This window comes from Eretmochelys imbricata, chromosome 11 (assembly GCF_965152235.1).
Source record: "Eretmochelys imbricata isolate rEreImb1 chromosome 11, rEreImb1.hap1, whole genome shotgun sequence".
Classification (NCBI taxonomy): Eukaryota; Metazoa; Chordata; order Testudines; family Cheloniidae; genus Eretmochelys; species Eretmochelys imbricata.
In genome coordinates, this window is record NC_135582.1 from 21,722,400 (window position 1) to 21,742,583 (window position 20,184).

The following is a 20,184-nucleotide window of genomic DNA, read 5'->3' on the forward strand; positions in this document are numbered from 1 at the left end:
GCACAGGGATTAAGTAAAATATAATTTATATTCTAGCCCTAGTGGCATCAAAATCTGAATTCATTTAAAACTGCAATAATCAGATCATCGGCAGTAGGTTGGTTCAGCTCAGTTCAGAGTACAGACATGAATTTTTATTGAAGTGGAATTTAGATAAAAGTTATTTAACCACATCCAAGTAAAGTTTTTACCTGCACAGGTTTCATTTGATTCATCTTCATTATTGCCACAATCATTAGCTCCATCGCAAAGCCACCTCTTGGGGATGCAGCGGTTATTCTGGCACTTAAACTGATCATCAGGACAGCTATGATTGACTAGGAAAAAAATATTACTTTCTCCTAAGCATACCATCAGAAAGAAACATGATTATATTAAGTTTCACTCATTGAAGAACTAGAGATACAATTAATATGATTACCCCATAATTTATAATCTTCATAGCTCGGAACTGTACTGCAAACAGGTAAAGTTGAGTCCCAGTTAAACAGTTGCTGAAGTATTTCAGATATAATAATACAAAATCTGGACACTCTATTGAAATAAAAGGAGTTATACAAGTGTAAACAGGTATCAGTGAGAGAAGAATAAGGTCCATAAGATTGTATAGTCTTTATAGGAATGGATGGCTAAAGATTGTAGGTAAATACCCAGCTCCACTGAAGTCAATGATACAATTCCTAGTGACTTCAGCGGGGCCAGATTTCACCTTGCATTTTTCATAAACATTATGAATAAGCGCCTTAACTAGCATAACTCAGTATAACTCCATTGTAGATATGACAATTTTCATCAGCTGAGGATCTGACTACCTAACTATAATGATATGTTAGCATTTTCATTAAAGGTTAAAGTGCTTTGAGATCCTCAAATGAAAACTACAATCTAAATTCAAAGAATTACTATTATGAACTCAAATTTTCAGAATTTTTTACTAAACTAATATGATAAGCCAACATTTAACTTCTCAAATTTTGAGTATTCATTCATATTTTAGTGTACTAACAAAGTAAAAAAGATAGTTGCAATTCTATGACTCAGAATGTTAATTTGTCTGATATGCCATGACGTAGCCTAATCAATTCTGGCACATTATTAGAAAAAAGAATTAAGCTGTAAAGATAATAAACCTTATACATTGTTTATTGTGCATATTTTCCCAATATTTAATATGGAATTTATTATATAATTATTTGAGACAATGTATTCACACTAATTATCTGAGCATATATATATGCTTATCATAGAGCAATGCTTATCAACCAACAATAAAACATTTTTAAGGACATTCATAACACAAACAACAACAATAAAGAAAACATTAGCAATGTCAGACAAACCTACCAAAGCAACAGATTTCACAGTTAAGGATTAATCCTCCAGTAGCTAGACACAGCAGGGTGCCATCTTAAATGTTAACCTAATATGTTCATTGCATGTAAGAACAGGGGGCTAAGTCTTTAACTGAATTTTCATGCTTTTTTTGTATTTATCTCACATCTTTAAAATTCTCTTGAAGTCATGTTTGTGCATATTATTCCCAGATAAGTGAGAAAATGAATAACACTAATAAAAAAGTATATTGAAGCAAAACAAATATTGCTGCATTTTACTCTTTGGTGCCTGATACTGCACTTGAAGCCAATAAGAGTTTTGTGTCAGTAAGGAGTGCATAAGTATGTCCTTTGACTTTCGTAGGCTCTGGATCAGGCCTAAGGGGGAACTTCCTTTTCTAGTTCTTTCTAAAATACAACTGAAAATCTCAATTCACCAAGCCCTGTTGACGTCAACATTCTGTGTGCAGAGAGGCTGCAGGATCAGGCCATTTCTCCATATGCACTTCATCAAATAAGGATTCATCTAAAATTTGCAACAACAACAACAACAAAAATACTACCAAAGGTCTTTATCCAAAGCCTATTGAAACTAATGGGAAAATTCCCATTCACTTCAGTGTGCTTTGAATCGGTCTAAACTAAGATGGGAGGCTTTGGTATATAAATAAGTTTTTAAGTTTTTAACATTTTTTATAACTCAGCATTAGCAAACATAAAATAATTTTAAAAAGCCATATTCTTAAAGCCATTAAAATAATGGTTTAGTTTTAGACTATCTGAAGGAATGAATAGGATACAATAATTCACTAAAGTGAAGCCATCCAAGGACTTACACTGTAAAAGGTAATACAAAGTGGCCATCATAAGGACCTGTTACTTGTAATCAAACAGGCAGTTCAATTTTGTACAAATAACCCTTGAGATAGCAGATCCTGAAAGAACTATAGATAAGGAATGGCAGTAATCTAGTCTACTAGATACTGTAAGCGGTGTGGAAAAGCAGTTTTGCAATGCTTTTGAAACGATAAAAAGTAACCTTTGTTGGATTGCAAATATAGGGAAACGTAAAACTGTGGTTCCTACAAGGTATGAAATTAGTTAAGATCTAAAAGTCATCAGAGCCAATGTCATTGCTGCTACGTGATTCCGAGAACTAACAAATAAACCCTCAGTTTTCCCTGAATCTAACTGCAACTACAGACACTGTAACCAAGCTGTAACATTAGCAAAAGCAAGGAATCAGCTAAAAATTACTTATTTAAACCACTTAAAATACTTTCATGATTTATTATAAATAGATGAATATATTTATAAATAGATGAAAGTTATAGTTTTCTTTGGTTAAAAAAACCCCGAAACTGACTACTGAAACTGAAAGTTTGGGAAGTTAATATTTTATTTCTGATTTAAATTACATAAAATATTTTTATGTAATAGCAGATTTATCATAGAACTGTTCTTAAAAAGCAGAGGTGAGGTACACTGCATTACCTGCATTACAGGTGCAACCACCACCGGGGAGAAGTAATAGATCCCATACTACATGAGAGTTATGTGAGGGGATACCTCAGACATCTTTTTCTTGAAAAAGTAAAGGACCAGATCCTCAGCTGGTGTAAATCAATGTAGTTCCATTCAAATAACTGGAGCTATGCCAATTTTCACAAGCTGAAGACTTGGCCCAAAATGTAAGTTCCGGTCTAAAATTCAGTCCCTTGCTCCTCAGACTGGCAAGGACCAAGGAACAGATTTTTGAAGAGTTTTAGGTCCCTCAAAAAAAGCAGCTAAGCATCTAGTGGGATTGTCAAAAGCACCTAAGCAGGTTAAGTGTCTAACTCCCATTGAAATCAATGGAACTCAGGAGTCTATCCTGCTTACACACTTTTGTAAATCCCAAAGGGCCAATTTGGACCTTTCACCTCTTCTTCTCAGGGCTCTCTTTGATCAACTGAACAGTAGCAAAAAATACTTCAGTGGAAGCTGTTTCCATCCCTCCTGCCTGGAGAAACATTTGCCATAGTTAGAACATTTTATGGAATGGGTAAGTAGAAAGGAGATCCTAGCGAGCGCTTGGGAGAATAATTATGCTAAATAATATTTTACACACTGTCGTGTATAGCTTTTAAAACAAAAAATGGTCTTTGTAATCAATACTTATGGTTAAGAATATTATGAATGATTTCAAAATCTGAATTCAACTTCAATGGCATGAGGGCTTTTAGTTTTGTTATTTATGTTTTTAGAATTTCTTTAAAGTGCTGGTGGAACTTGTTGCATCAAGATTATCGTTAAATCCACTCTTTTTACTCATGTGAGCAGTAAGAAAGCAAACTGTAATGACATTTGGTTCTTATATAGCTCTTATCATCCCTAGATCTTAAGTAGGCAGGATTTGGCTCCTGCTCAGGTATGAGCAAATATATTTACTTATTGTGTATCACATAAAAACACAAGACATGGAAATACCCATTAGAGTGAGACAAGGAGGAAGGAAGCTGAATGAAGTCACGTTATGAGAAGTTAATGTGGGATTTCATGTATATTTCCGTTTACAAGCATTGTCCTGCTATGGATAAGAATGGTTTTGTGTTAATTGCTATCTTTCATAACTTAACAATTAGAATAAAAAAAAAAGATATATTCTAGACTATAGTTCCCCTTGTGGAGTGTCCAGCAGTTTATTCTTTCATGGAGAATTTTCCCATGAATTTTCCCCGCTTTTCAAAGTACAGGCAGGGGAGTCAGCAGACCTGTGGATCTCAGCGGGTATGGTTATCCATATGGGTGTACACACTCACTATATTACATCTTCCTGGCACCCTATTCCTCTCCCTCTCAATATGGCTCAGGTGCAAAACTGATGATGTGGAATGTGGTATGGAAATGCTTGGGTGATTGTGTTCCATACTTTAAATGGCAATACAATCTCCTATGGGCACCCATCCAACAACCCCAATTCTTCCAGGATTTACCAGGGAGTAAACTAACAAGGAGTAAACCAACAGCTCTCCTAGCCCACAGACACTGCAGTTGCCTGGCTTGCCTGCTAGTGGTAGTTTGTGCAAATTCGCTTTGTTAATAGTCAAATTTAATAATAGAATGAGGCACAAGTAGAGAGCACAGGTAATCATAAGTAGTTCCTGCCTTCCTCTCCAACATGTAGAAAGCATAAAAGCAGAACAAGAACCTGTCAAACTGCCAGACAATGGAATGAGGGAAATCAGAACCTAAGGGAACATCACTCCTCCCAAAACTACTGATGACCATCCAAGCAAACACTGAGTGACTGGAACACCATAGGTGACTGGAGGGAATACCAGGCAGAGCTAGATGACCCAGTGGGCAGCTGCTCTACAAGTTACTGATCCCCTAACAAGCCTACAGAATATCCTGTTGAAATTCCAGCAAGTACTGATGGTGTTAGGTTCAGCATTAATGGCTCTTCTGTAGTTTCCACATTCCCAGCAAATTATTTATCACTATGGGGGAAGGAGCCAATGGTAGCATGGTCATGTTAAGGCCATACTGCTAAAGGGCAGTAAAGTACCTGTAAGCTAAATAAAGTGACAAATCTGAATTGTCCAAGATTCAGTGTATAGGGAACTGGCTCCCCATCGATCATTGGGATCTCCATGGTAGCAGTGGTCTGCAAATCCATGTCAAGCCCCAGAAGGAGTGAATTCTAGCATTTTCTAGTTTCCAAATAATAGAAATATCCCACCCCCCTCCCCCCGTTTTATAAAGTTTTGTGCAGGTGAGAACCCAAAATGTCAAGTACGCTATTTAGAAGACAACATTTCTAAGTATGAAACTCCCATTAAATCTGATTGTTTATTAATATAGAGTTTGTTTTTCATTTAATTTCTGCAATTACATGAAACATGTTTAAAAGAGGAGCAACTAAGGGCCTGATCCTGCAGTCCCTGATTAGGTTACGTTGCCCTGGATTTGAGGAGCATGTATACCCCAGAATGTGATCAGACTAATTGCAACCATATGATGTGCATTCAGCCATCCTGAAGTAATGAAACAGAACACCACATAGCTAAGGGTTAATTTGGAGACAGGCTTTCAGAAACAAGGTTAAAACTAGCTACAGTTTCTGCTAATCAGAATGGGAGGAGGGGACAAACAAGTAAACAACTGAGATTGAAATACCTTGGTGGTTGGAAAACCTTGACTCTAGATGCCCCTGATGTTAAAAGTTTATTGAAAGTTAGAAAAGTGATGATACAGTAGGGTCATTATGACCTATGTTTTTTGTAGAAGTTAGCTATAAAAGATTAGCTAATAGAGTGTACTTTGGAGCAGATCACTAAAGGCACCTTGAGAGATGTTTTCCTGACCTCTTTATCCCCAGTGGGTAAGCAACTGGCCACTGTGAATCTGCTGTTAATTACTCAAAGCCATTCCAGATGTTAGGTAAATATCTGGGATGTTCTAAACCTATTTGCTTATGTTTGTGTGTGCTTAAATCTAATAAAAACTGCAGTTTTAGACAAGAGCATGCTAACTTGCATTACTCCTTGATCAGATGGAAGTGCTGAGTTCCTGTTTATTTATTCCTTACACCACCTGGAGTGAAATAGTTGAGTTGCCCCTGTTGGGGGTTCTGAAAACCCCGGGAAACAATTAGACTCCCACTGAGTTGGAATTTTGGCTGTACAATAAATACAGGAGTATGTCTTCACTTTTTTATTAGCAAAACTATTATAGCAGAAGATAAAAAACAAAAATAGTGATGGGGGGAAAAATCAAAGAGAACGAAGATATAAAGGTAATTTTGAAACCAGAACTCTCCCAAAGTAGCTAAGTTCACAGCCAAGATACCGTAATGGGCAGGGGTGAATGTGAGCAGAATGATAACGCTTCTGAACCCTTACATGTTGATTCTAACATGCACATATGCACTTGTAGTCTTTTTTTACTTGCATTTAGAGATAACAGTGCAAATGAGGACAGTTGGTAGGTCTACTTAAAAGTAACCATTTATGGCACTACAGTGTTTCCACTTTATTACCAAATGTACTTTTCTTAAAATATATCTCAGTGAGGTTTTAAATATTACCATAGCAAAGCTGCAGGGCTTTTTAAGTGTTCAAGGCTATATTCCCTGCTCCACTGACTTCATGTTAACAACAAGATCTGAGGTAGCATGACAAAGGCAGAGAGGCATGCTAAGCACCAACTTGAACCCTTCTTTAACAAGTGTCAGTCTCTCTTCCCTTTAGTTTCTCTCTGTCACCCATCCATTCATTATGATGGGAGTTTTATTTTGAAGATAAACATGTCTGAAAACACACAGCATTTAGAATTACAAAAATCATTGCAGGTATACCTTTTACTGCTTAGCAACCTTTCTAAACAAGCTTTCATTGACATGAATTCAAAGTGCATACATGTGTGCAACCCTACCAGATCATGTTGATGAAATTTTAGAAGCACACTGTAGGGAAGGTTTCATTAGTGACTTTAGCAATAAAGTGTTCAAAATCTGATAATTCTTATTCAGCAATTTAGCGTATAAATGTGACTAGAACCAAATTGCTGATCTCCTCCGGCTGATAAAATTAAAATTTGAAAAGCACTAAACAATTTTTTTTTAAATTGTCTGACTCTAATATAACAAACAAAACCCATTTAAAATTATTTTAGAAATGCAAATTCACTTTTATTTATACAAATTAAATCAAGAATTTCCCTCCATATCACCCAATTTCAGCAAATTCAGACTAAGCCAAAACCATGTTAAATTACCTTAGAAACTGCTTCAAGAGGATTACTTTTAACATATTTTTGCTAATAAACTATTTAATATGTACAGAGTTGGAAACAAGTTCTGAATTCATTTATAAATGTGTAAATATAAGTAACTCTACAGAAGTAAAGGAATTTTTTCTAGATTAGCATCAATTTACGTAAGATAAGAAATTGGCATGCTATACCCAAATATTTTACCTCATGGAATTATGAATAGATGTATACTTTACTGCAATTTAAGAGCTCTTTGTCTTAGAATAAGGAAGTCTAAGAAAATCTCAAATTATAGTGAAGATACAGCATTGTGTTATAGGCCTCTTCTACAGTACACAATACAGCTAAAGTAAAGTAGTCTTTAATGATACTGTATGTCAACTGCAGATTTGTTATTTTGGAGGAAGTACTAATTGCAAAATGAAAGTAAATTAAGGGAAATTTACTGAAGAGAAAATGAGCAACTAGCTACAGTGCTGATAAAAGGTATGTTATTTGTACAAACCACACCTGTGTCAGAAAATCCGAGCTACCTGGCTTTGCCAGTATAAATGATTACTGATTGACCTGTTCTTGAGCATTTTTAATGCATATATATTTGTTTTCCCATGGTAAGAACAAGGAACTGGGACTCAGGATTCATGTGGTGAAATCCTTACTTATACTCTGGCCGCTTTATACAAAATAATGGGACCAGAACAGTGTAAAAGGGCCTTAACAGTCCCGTATCCAGCCACAGAAAGATTCCACTGGTGAAAGAACTGTTGAAAACAGCCATAAGTCTGCCTCCCAAGGACCCCATATAAGCCCTGGCTTTCAGGAAGTGTTGGGCACAGCTGCAGCACACGGCATTACAGAGATTCTAGCCAGCATTGATGACACTAGGGAGGCTGCTGTAATTTAGACAGACTTCCTGGACTGTCTAAATTGCACCCGTCTCAGGAGCAGCCCAGCATCCAGAAGTTTCAAAGGTGGTTTAGAGCCATCTTAGCACTCCTCCCTGTCGGCTGTAAATTAGAGGTGTAGCACAGAATCTCACACAAGATTCTGTTCCGTGCTCTACCCTGACTTACTATGTGGTAAAGAACAATTCACCTATCTGTGCTACAGTTTACTTATTTATTTACTTAAAATTGAAATAATATTTGCCTAGTTCATAGGGGTGTTGCAAAGTTTAATGCACTGGAGCACTCATTTACTCACATGAAAGGTGCTAATGTAAGGCTGCTGTAGTAATAATTATTTTCATTAACAAACATCCTTGTTCCAACACTTGTTTTACTGTAAGATGTGGACCAATGTGAAGAAAACCCCACTCTTCTCGCATGTGTTTCAGTTCTCATATGTCCCTTCTACAATATCCTAAGCCGTGAAGCTGTAAAGCAGTGATAGTCAGATCGAGGCTTTTGAACCACAAGTGGTTCTTTAATGTGTCTCCTGCAGCTCTTTGCAGCACAAAATAAAAACACCATGTGATTTAATTATTAACCAATCTAATTTATTAACTACTCAGGATGTTTTTACTATGTTATTAACCAATTTGAATTGATAAAATAATAATACTTAGTCATTTTGCTGTGAGAATGATTTATATAAATAACAGTCAATGAAACAATGAATGCACACTATTGTGGCTCTTTAGGGTAATGATGATCACTAATTTGGCTACTGAACCACTGAGGTCTGAGTATCACTGCTGTAGAGTATCTTGTTCCAAACCTACGTCTGTTTTCTTGGACCCTCTTCAAGATACCATTGCCAAAAAGCAGCGGAGTGTTTAAGGAACCTTCTGCACAGTAATTCTGTCTTTAGAGTATTTGAATTGATTCTCCTCCTTTTTTTTCAAGCAGAGATCCAGTGTGTGTCCCTGGCCCACCATCCGGAAATTTGGAACGGCACCAACAGCAAAGGATACAAAAATGGACACTTTTAGAGCACCAGAATTAATATCACTACAACCACTGGCATAAGCAGACCGCTGAGGAGGTATCTTGTATTACACTATGAAACAAATATGCTCCTGTTTACCACATATGTGGAATAACTGATGCCATTAAACAGGAAAAGAAAGTGAATTATTTGCATACATTATTTAATAACTGCTGCTTCAGTCCTATTCCCCTCACCCCTCAGTATTTAGCACAAACTCACGGTATCATGTTGACAATTTTAAAAATGAAAACAAAACATGAAATGCAGTTTTAAAATTATTTAGAGAAATACATACAGCAAATTTCTGAATGCTCATCACTGGCATCCAAACAATCATCATCTCCATCACAGCGCCAGCGGTCCTGGATACAGCGCTTGTTGTTACACTGAAATTCTCCAGGTTTGCACAACTGAGGTAACACTTCTCCAGGATTAACTAGAAAAAAATCCAAGTATATGTTTAAGCTTGATATAAAAAATGCAATATTACCTGCATATAAACAGAAATGAATTCTTCTTCATAATGTATCTCTAAAGAACATTCAATTCTTAATAAGCTTTACATATTCACACTAATTCCAACCTACAATAGGATGTGTATCCACATTTATGGTGGATGTACTTAATATATTTTTAATAAACAAGTGCACACTCAGATTACATTATCACTCAGAAACAACTTTTACAAGTTCAGAAGACAAAACAGACATAGAACTCATCATGAAATCAGTGTTCTCCTAATGACTTTTAAAATATGCTGATGCAACCTCAAAAGCTAGTAAAAAAAATCGTAGATAACAGGACAAATTTGTTCTCAGCGATACAGGTCAGATCATGATAACCTAAGGCCCAATTTTGTGTCCCAAGACATAGCCCAAGCACTTGGATTGTGTAATGAAGATTTCCTTTGGACAAATGGGGTGTAAAGATACTTGAGCATATTAGAAGTTATCAGGTTCTTGTTAATAACATGGCTGATCTGGACATAGTTATATAAGGACAGGAGAATCTGATACATAGAAGGCTATTATAGAGGAGGGTGTATCTTCTCTCCTCCCATCTATAGCTGGAAAGGCCTCAAGTGATTAAAACCCAGTAGTTTGAGTTCATAAATTGTAGGTTTGAGTTTTGTTTCTGGAAATAAAGCAAGCCCTGAGGAAAGTGATGTGAAGTAACCTGCAACTCAGATTTTTCTTTTTCGTTCTCCATCTAATGAGTTAAACACTGGCTTACAGGAGAAAAAAATCCTTTGCAACATTGTTCTTCTCTTCTCCGACCCCTCAGAAGTTTCTGTATACGGGCTCCATGGGGTTCAACCTATGCAGCTGATTAGGGAGAATTCAACAGACAGGGGCAAAAGAACTGCAGAGGTGAGAAAACGATTCACACTTTAACATTACCAATCATCATTAATTTACCCACATTATTCCTCTGCATTTTGGAGCCCCAACAAAGTGGAAGTCCTATGGACAGTGTTTTGTTTGAGACTTCCCTGCAGCATGACTCCAAGAGGAGTTGCCCCTGGCAGAAGTTAATTTGTAGGCAGTAGGTCTCCATTTCACAGTATAATAGAAACTCTACAAGGGGAGCCCTATGTAACCTCTGAATAAGGGAAAATCTGGATTTCACTTCCTTATACAATTATTATGATTTTCTGTACTCCATAGGCCAACTCTCACTCTCATATTGCTCACACAAAATTCACATTGACTTCATTGTGAGTGTGAGTTTTGAATGAGCAATATGAGTCAGACTAGCTCTTTGTATACACTGGTACTCATCTGCCTATGTTTTCAAACTTTGCATAATAGTTATGTCCCGAGAATATACAACTACCCTGGATAGTGTTAATAAAAATTAAGCTGTTAATTGAAAATATGAGTAATGCATGAATTAATGAGACATTCTCATTTTGTACAGCTATAGTTAAAGAAGTTCGGGAATGTTCAATATGATGGACAAAATATTTAATATAAGTAAAATTAATCACAGATGTTCTTAGAAAAAAATGGCATATTCTATAATCGAATATGTTCCAAAATACTAAAGCTAGAAATTTGCAACAGTACCAATATTACACTGGTGAATTAATATTTTTGGAGTAGCAGGTTTAATTTTGTTACAAGCCCATGTTTTTTTCAGCAGTATTTGAAAAAAGACATCCAGAGGATGGTTAAGCTATTCAGAGATTGGTGCATCTTCTATCCCTGGTCTTGTCTTACATATAAAGTGTCAGCTTCAATTTTTCACAGTTTCAACTTGAGGATTTGCTATGCTTGATTTCTCTTCAAGATATTTACTTCAGTGAATGCCATGAAGCCAGTTAATATGCTTTTATTATGACTTTTATTTTGATGTCCGTGAAACGTAACAAAAAGTCTTTGGAAGCATCAGAGTACTCTATTATATTAGACACTATGGAATATTTTCAGATGCATTTAACTTCAAATATTGCACATTTAATAGTTTTGTTTCACTCTTCAAGCTTTAACTATCTGTGCTCAATTAGCAAGTTTATTCAATTAATAGTTATTTGCCCAATGTAAAATTGCTGAACAGCAATAAAGCCTCCAGGAGATTTTTTTTTACTTTTCAGATTTGATTTTTCTCTCCCATAACAGTAATATATACCCAGATAGTCTTCAAGAAAATCTTACTCATGCACATTGTACTGTTTTCCTCTAGGAGCTGATGATCAGCACAGGCACAAACTCTGCCTCCGGGAATGGCTAAACAAAGAGTGCTGCAGCCTCCATTATTAACACGACATGCATTGTCACCTGCAATTAAAAAAGAAAAAGTAATCGTAAGACATAATAGCTCAAAAGCCATGTAAAAGAGCATGTAGAAAATTAACTGAGATATGCTTTTATTTACAAGGAGACATGTTATTGTGGTAGTTCTTCTTCTGTTATTGTATAACCTGCAGGTATAGACAACAAAAATTATATCAGTTCACAAATGTCCTCTCTCACTCTTTAAAAAATATTAGCATTTTTACAGGACACAGACACGTGAGTTCAAAAATTAAAGTGAACTTCATTATTTTTAAATAGACAACAACATAAAATGAAAAAATCTCAACTATATTGGCAGCTAAGACTCAAGCGCAAAAATGCGACTACAATGACAGACTAGGTTATTATATCCCAGGCCTGAGAGGCTGGAAGTATTACATGGAGAATAATGAGGAAAATGCATAGTACAAAATCATTTTATCACCAATAAATATTTAACTCAAATGCACAAATTTTCACAGTGTAGTCTGGCACTCAGACTGACTGACTCAGAGTAGACTAGGATCCTTTTCATCATTCTCAAATCTAAATTTACTTTGGCACACTTACAAAAGCTTAGAAATGAAAGAAAGTGAAAGCTAGACAGGCCAATGAGCCTATATAAACTCTTTAACATCACTTAACTTCTGAACTCAGAGGTAATCAAGCTTGGATCATATTGTTCCCTCCAACCAGGACTGCCACCATTAAAAAAGCAGTCTCCAGCGATGGCTATGGTTTTCCTGCTATTACTGCATGATCCTGGTTCCAAATATGTAATACTTTATAGTACTGTTTGGCTTTTTATCTAAGCGATCAGTCACCATTTTCATGTGCCAAAATAAATTACACATTTAGTTATATATCAAGAGCTCTGTTTGAAAACTGAAAAACTAAAGAAATAGAAAAATCAATAAATTCATAATGGAGAATAAATAAGAAAAGGAAATGCTGAAATATATCAGGATATACTTTTCAGTGTTGTGAATGGGAGTTAAGCACTCACGTATTCTAATGTGAGTTATGCTCATAATTTGCTACTGCCTATGAATTTTAAATTCTGAAGAACAAATTACTATTATGCCAGAATTTTATGCCTTTGTCATATGAAAAAGTAGAAACTGACAAGTTACTTTCTGTCCTGTCATGAAGTGACATTAAATAGAAAATCATTATAATAATTTCATAAGCTTAGTTAGAATTAGACTGAAACACTTCTAGGTCTTGGTCCTATATTCCTCATGCACTCAGAATAGACACTCAGATGGATGTGAGTGTTTGAGGAATGAAAAAAAAAATCAGATCCCACTTTATTTATTTATTTTAAGGTATGGAGAGCATTAAGACAAGGGGAAATTTTGCCTCAGGGTTTCTATAATCTGCCAATGCTTGCTACATTCCCTCTAACCACCATCTCAACTCTCCAACATACTCTACTACAAGGGTCTGATTCAAAGCCATTGAAGCCAGTCTTAAGTACTTTAGTAGGCTTTGAGTCACATCCTAATTACTTAGTCATACACTGCCATTGTCATTTGACTGCTGCTTCTCAAGCAATGCTAGGTTTCAGATGTTGCTGGTAATGCACATGGGTAGGGAGACCATAACCAATGATCCAGGTTTGCACAAATCTTGTAATGGATTTCCAAATCTTCCACTCCTTTAGTCCACTATTAGCAAAATTCCACTAAATAAGGATACATTCGGTGACTGCTAGGAGACTAAATAGTGTTTAACCAGGTGTGAAGTGTTTAACAGTGGTTTTCCAAAAAAATATTTTATCAGACACAGACAATGAAAAAATAATAAAATGCAGAATGTATTTTATTTGTTTATTCTTATTTAGAGTAGCATTTTTTTTTCAATTCAAGTCATTTTAGATTTGGAAAATCATCTCCTCTTTTAATGACAGCTGGTTAATTGGGAGCAGCCTGTCCACCAAAATATACCATCACTGGATGGCGTTCCACTTATGTGCAGTGAGGATGGCTGAAGCATACAGGGAAACAAAACAATGTCCACTCCACTCCTTTTCCACAGTTTAATTTTCTCAAGAATGATTATTAATTATTTATCCAAAGTGCAACAGCTTCAATAGGAGCGACTGAGGGAGCCCCACATTAGAATACCCCATACCCCATTCCAGGGGCATACACAAGGAGGAGCAAGGAGGGGCAAACCCCTCCCCCCCCACAAACACCATGTGATCCTGCAGCCCGGTGAGGGAAGCAGCAGCAGGTGGCTGACTGCCAGATGAGCTCCTCTTCCCCTCACCCCTACAGTTGTAGACTCCTGCTTTTCCTCCCCTGCCACTGGAATCCCATGCATTGCCTCTGCCTCATCTCAGTGGGCAGTCTGCAAAGTCGGCTTCCCAGGCCAAAGGTACTGAGTTTCTAATCTGTGGCAGGGTTCTCCGACCCCTGCTCTGCCCAGGCCCCGCCCCCACTTCACCCCACCCCTTCCCCCAGTGCCCCACCCAGCCCTGTTTCTTCCCACCCCCCTCCACCTAGCGCGCTGCACACTTGCGCCTTCCCCCGCACTTCCTGACACTGCAAAACAGCTGATCCGCGGCAGGCGGTAGGTACTGGGAGGGAGGGGGAAGCACTTATCAGTGGGGCCCACCGGTGGGCAGGAGGTGCTGTGAGGAGGGAGATGTGTTGATAGGGAGCCTGCTGGTGGGTGTTAAGCACCCACCATTTTTCCAGTGTGTGCTCCATCCCCGGAGCACCCATGGAGTCGGTACCTATGACCCATGCTTCCGGGTCCCTGCTCCCAGTCAGGTTGCCGCCTGCTCCCCAGGCTTCCTGCTCAGAGCTGGGCTATTGCCTGGGCTTCCTGTATACCACTCAGAGCCGAGCTGCCCCCAGGGTCCCTGCTCCCAGATGGGCTGCTCCCTGGGCTCCCCGCTCTCCATCAGAAGCTCCACACTGGGTTCCCAGGTGTCCGCTGTGCTTTCTGTTGGAGCAAAGAGCCGACAGTTGGGGCAGCTGCACTGCTCCTGGTGGGGGGAAGGGATCCAAGGTGGAGGGGCAGACAGGATCCCAGTGGGGAGCTGCAAGCCAGGGGGCAGGTGGGCTTCAGGCAGGGAGCTAAAAGCCTGGTCTTTCAGCCCCCTCACACTGCCCCTCTTAAGTCAGTGGAAGCTCTCCTGGTGAGGACTGTACCACATACAGAAGAAGCGTAGTTTGAATGAGAACTACTGCAGTAATTACTGCAGTGGCTGTAAGTCAGCCTAACATATGTTAGGTCCACTTAAGTTTTTAGTGTAGACATGCCCTGACTCTGCAAGAGGGAAGGGGCACAGGACACACTTCTTTTGTCAGCATCTCCCACTGGCTAATTTAGGAGGCTCCCACCTAGCAAAATAGCTTTTGCAAATCTCATTCTAAGGTGCTTATTTCTCCCCATGCATTGTATAGGGATCCTAAGCGCCTATCTCAGGCTCTATGAATCCCATTGTAATTCCGGTGATTTTCCAGGACACTGTAATACCAAAGTCCCTTTGTGGATTTGGATCTAGGAGACATAGGAGCCTAAGTACCATTTTCAAAAGTGACTTGGTGCCAGATTTTTAAGGTGTTAAGTCACCTAAAGATGTATGGAATTGTCAAAAGTACCTAGTGGGTGGATTTTCAAAAGCACCTAGCCAACTAACTCCCAACTTTTAGGTGCCTAAATACCTTTAAAATCTGCCTGTTAGGCTTCAAAATTTTACCTCTAGGTTTTTTCCCTGCCTGGATAACCCTAACCCATCTTTCCTAGGAACTGATAGGCACTATACCCCATTAAGAGAATTTATTTTATGTCTTAACAAGCTTATTTAAGATAGTCGATATCTCATATATATTAGAATGTAGTGTAGCAGATGCTCTGATATTTGTGTGTATGTCGGGGTAGAGGGCCAGGGATAAGCACAAATAATGAAAACAAGTAGCAGAAACACACTCTGAAATCTGCATTCAGGAAACCATGCTACATTTTGTCCAAGTTATTGCTCATGAGAGGTTGCAAATGCTAATTGCAAAGGTGCAGAACTATAGGGAGCTGTTTATGTTCAGAGATGAAGTCAGCATGTAGGAAGAAGATTCTATTGGGCTAGATTCACAAAGGGGACTTAAGTGTTACACCGCCTAACTCCTAGGTGCCCTGGGACATCTTGGGACAAAGAGAAAGATTGACTCTATAGCCCTGTGGCTAGGGCATTCACATTGGATGTGGGAGAGTAAGGTTAGCGTTTCTGCTTCAATTAATATTTAGTTATTTATACAAAGTGCAACAGCTTCAACAGAAGAACCCGCAACCCAGAATACCCTGGTGGTTAGGATACACAGCTAGTTTGTAGGAGATCTGGGCTCAAGTCTCTGCTCTAAGGCATGCAAAACAGGCATTCAAACCTGGCTCCCCTATGTTCCAGGGGCATGCTCTACCCACTGGGCTTCTGCACATTTTTGGACACACAAATGCCAGGCAGCCCAAAATTCCTGATTATTTACCCCAGCTGTCTTTTGTTCAAGTTAGGTGTGCCCTGAGCATGCCTTCTGGATCTGGCCCCAGAGACAAGATAGATGAGGAACACGTACCTTGAAGAGCCCAGCAGGGCTTAAGCATGTGTGAGAGCTCCAAGCACCTCATTAGCAACATGGCGGCATCAGGACTTAGGCAACTTTGCACATGTCCACTGATGGAAATTTAGGGACCTCTGGAGATTTAAATGCCTACAGGGTTAGCTGAGGGGGGGGGAGAAGTTATGAATGTCACTTTGTTTTGCCTACCTAAAGATTATTGGACTTCAGCACCCACAGCAAGATTCACTAAAGGATTTAGGTGTCTGACACTTTAGGTGACTAAATTCCAGAATCAGGCCCCAGTAGGATTCAGAAAACATGAAATTCAGAAAACCATCACTCAGCTGCATCCTATGAGCACCTAAACTCGCTCAGTGCCTGAATTTTTGCAATAAAAGCTAAGATCCCTGGAGGCATCTATAGGTACGCAAAACAAGTGAGAGGACAATTTTTCTGTTTAAATGTGCTAATTTTTATGTAGCTAGCAGAGTAGGCATTCCTATCTAGTACTGGCCATCATTGTGGCACCCTTTATTTGCTGTCTGGAAAGTTATGAAAGAATGGTTTATCGTTTCTGATGGGATTACAGTATAAATCACCCACTGGTATTCAGAACTATTGTACTACCTATATATGTTATGCTTACTGTGCATTTAAGCAGGAGATACACAACAAGAATAAATAGCCATTTGTCTGTGTCTTAGTCTATTTAAGCAGTGCAAGGGTGACATAATGAATGGGTAGCACATTATTTCAAATATACATTCATTTTAAAGAAATTAATCATATTAGATCAGAAAAAAAGAATGCTATAAAAAACATGTAAGTATACAGAATAAGACTATAGTCCCACTGAGGTTTATACAATTGTTAAAGATGTTGGATAAAATATTTTAGTCAATAAATATGTATGTATTGCATGCAAACTTCTGTTTATATTCTGAAAGAACATTACATAAAACAAAAACAAAAACAAACAAAGCTGTTAAACAAGTTCTAAAATGTCAACTGCTGAAATATCTGTATGAAATATTCCACAAGGAGTAATTATTCAAGTCTGATTATACACTGCATCAAATTTATGTCCCTCAACTGTTTCTTTAAGAGCAGGAACATCAAGATTATGATGCTCAACAGATGGCTAAGGCAGTGGTGCTATAAGGAGAGCTTTGGAATGTATGGCCACTGGGAAGCATTCATGGACAGAGGACTGTTCTCTGGGGATGGACTTCACCTGAGTAAGGAGGGAAATAGACTTGTAGGATGGAGAATGGCACAACTGATCAAGAGAGCTTTAAACTAGGAATCTGGGGGAGATGTTTGGGAGATGTCCAGGTAATCTCCATGCTGAATTGAGAGGGAAGAAAACGAAGTAAGAAAGGATACAGCTGTGGGTAGGAGAATGGACATAAGGAGGAAGGGTAGTGTACATACCAGGCTAATAGGTGATACTGGCAGTAGAATGTCTGTGCCTAATCAGGTAAAGAATGTGAGCGAGGCCAAACAGCAAAAATTAAGCTGTTTGTTCACTAATGCGAGGAGCCTAGGTAACAAAATGGAGGAACTAGAGCTACTGGTGCAAGAAGTGAAACCAGATATTATAGGGATAACAGAAACATGGTGGAATAGTAATAACGACTGGACTACAGGTATTGAAGAGTACGTCCTGTTTAGAAAAGACAGAAATAAAGGCAAAGGTGGTGGAGTAGCATTGTATAGCAATGATGAGGTAGACTGTAAAGAAATTAGAAGTGATGGAATGGATAAGACAAAGTCTGTCTGGGCAAAAATCACATTGGGGAAGAAAGCTACTAGAGCCTCCCCTGGGATAGTGCTTGGGGTGTGCGATAGACTGCTGGGATCTGATCTGGACATGGATAGAGACCTCTTTAATGTTTTTAATGACGAAAATACTAATGGGAATTGTGTGATCATGGGAGACTAACTTCCCAGATATAGACTGGAGGACAAGTGCTAGTAATAATAATAGAGCTCAGATTTTCCTGAATGCGATAGCTGATGGATTCCTTCACCAAGTAGCTGCTGAACCAACAAGAGGGGATGCCATTTTAGATTTGCTTTTGGTGAGTAGTGAGGACCTCATAGAAGAAATGGTTGTAGGGGACAACCTTGCTTGGAGTGATCATGAGCTAATTCAGTTCAAACTAAATGGAAGGATAAACAGAAAAAATCTGTGACTAGGGTTTTTGATTTCAAAAGAACTAACTTAAAAAAATTAAGGAAATTAGTTAGGGAAGTGGATTGGACTGAAGAACTTGTGGATCTAAAGGATCTTGTGGAGGAGGCCTGGAATTACTTCAAGTCAAAGTTGAAGAAACTATCAGAAGCCTGCATCCCAAGAAAGGAGAAAAAATTCATAGGCAGATGTTGTAGACCAAGCTGGATGAGCAAGCTCCTTAGAGAGGTGATTAAGAAAAAGCAGAAAGCCTACAAGGACTGGAAGATGGGAGGGCTTAGCAAGGAAAGCTACCTTACTAAGGTCAGAACACGTAGGGATAAAGTGAGAAAGGCCAAAAGCCATGTAGCGTTGGACCTTGCAAAGGGAATTAAAACCAATAGTTAAAGGTTCTATAGCCATATAAATAAGAAGAAAACAATGAAAGAAGAAATGGGACTGCTAAACACTGAGGATAGAGTGGAGGTTAAGGATAATCTAGGCATGGCCCAATATCTAAACAAATACTTTGCCTCAGTCTTTAATGAGGATAATGAGGAGCTTAGGGATAATGGTAGGATGACAAATGGGAAAGAGGATATGGAGGTAGATATTACCACATCCGAGGTAGAAGCCAAACTCAAACAGCTTAATGGGACTAAATCGGGGGGCCCAGATAATCTTCATCCAAGAATATTAAAGGAGCTGGCACATGAAATGGCAAGCCCATTAGCAAAAAAATTTAATGAATCTGTAAACTCAGGGGTTGTACCGTATGGCTGGAGAATTGCTAACATGGTTCCTATTTTTAAGAAAGGAAAAAAAGGTGATCTGGGCAACTACAGACCTGTTAGTTTGACCTCTGCAGTATGCAAGGTCTTGGAAAAAAATGTGAAGGAGAAAGTAGTTAAGGACATTGAGGTCAATGGTAATTGGGACAAAATACAACATGGTTTTACAAAGTGTAGATCGTGCCAAACCAACCTGACCACCTTCTTTGAGAATGTAACAGATTTTTTTAGACAAAGGAAACACAGTGGATCTAATTTACCTCAATTTCAGAAAGGCATTTGATATGGTTCCACATGGAGAATTATTAGCTAGATTGGAAAAGATGGGGATCAATATGAAAACTGAAAATATCTCTCCTCCTCCATTCTTTATGATTGCTCTCCATAAATATATCAGAGGGATAAATACCATGAAGAGAAAAAAATTATTTAAGCTCAATACCAATGTGGACACAAGAACAAATGGATATAAACTGGCCATCAGGAAGTTTAGACTTGGAATTAGATGAAGGTTTCTAACCATCAGAGGAATGAAGTTCTGGAACAGCCTTCCAAGGGAAGCAGTGGGGGCAAAAGACATATCTGGCTTCAAGACTAAGCTTGATAAGTTTATGGAAGGGATGATATGATCGGATAGCCTAATTTTGGCAATTAATTGATCTTCGACTATTAGCGGTAGATATGCCCAATGGCCTGTGATGGGATCTTAGATGGGGTGGGATCTGAGTTACTACAGAGAATTCTTTCCCGGGTGCCTGGCTGGTGAGTCTTGCCCACATGCTCAGGGTTTAGCTGATCGCCATATTTGGGGTTGGGAAGGAATTTTCCTCCAGGGCACATTGGCAGAGGCCC

At 38.4% G+C, this 20,184-nt stretch overlaps 1 protein-coding gene across 1 annotated transcript in view; it reads right to left on the minus strand.

The window, feature by feature from the left end:
- The window catches only part of LRP1B (LDL receptor related protein 1B), a 1,054,628-nt gene that overhangs the window by 537,490 nt on the left and 496,954 nt on the right, over positions 1-20,184 (minus strand). Inside the window, exons 15-17 of the mRNA XM_077830376.1 lie at positions 11,681-11,803; positions 9,319-9,459; positions 192-317 (exon numbers count right to left, since the gene is read on the minus strand). Of these exons, the coding sequence (XP_077686502.1) occupies positions 192-317; positions 9,319-9,459; positions 11,681-11,803 (390 nt within the window). The remainder of the gene's footprint in view (positions 1-191; positions 318-9,318; positions 9,460-11,680; positions 11,804-20,184) is intronic.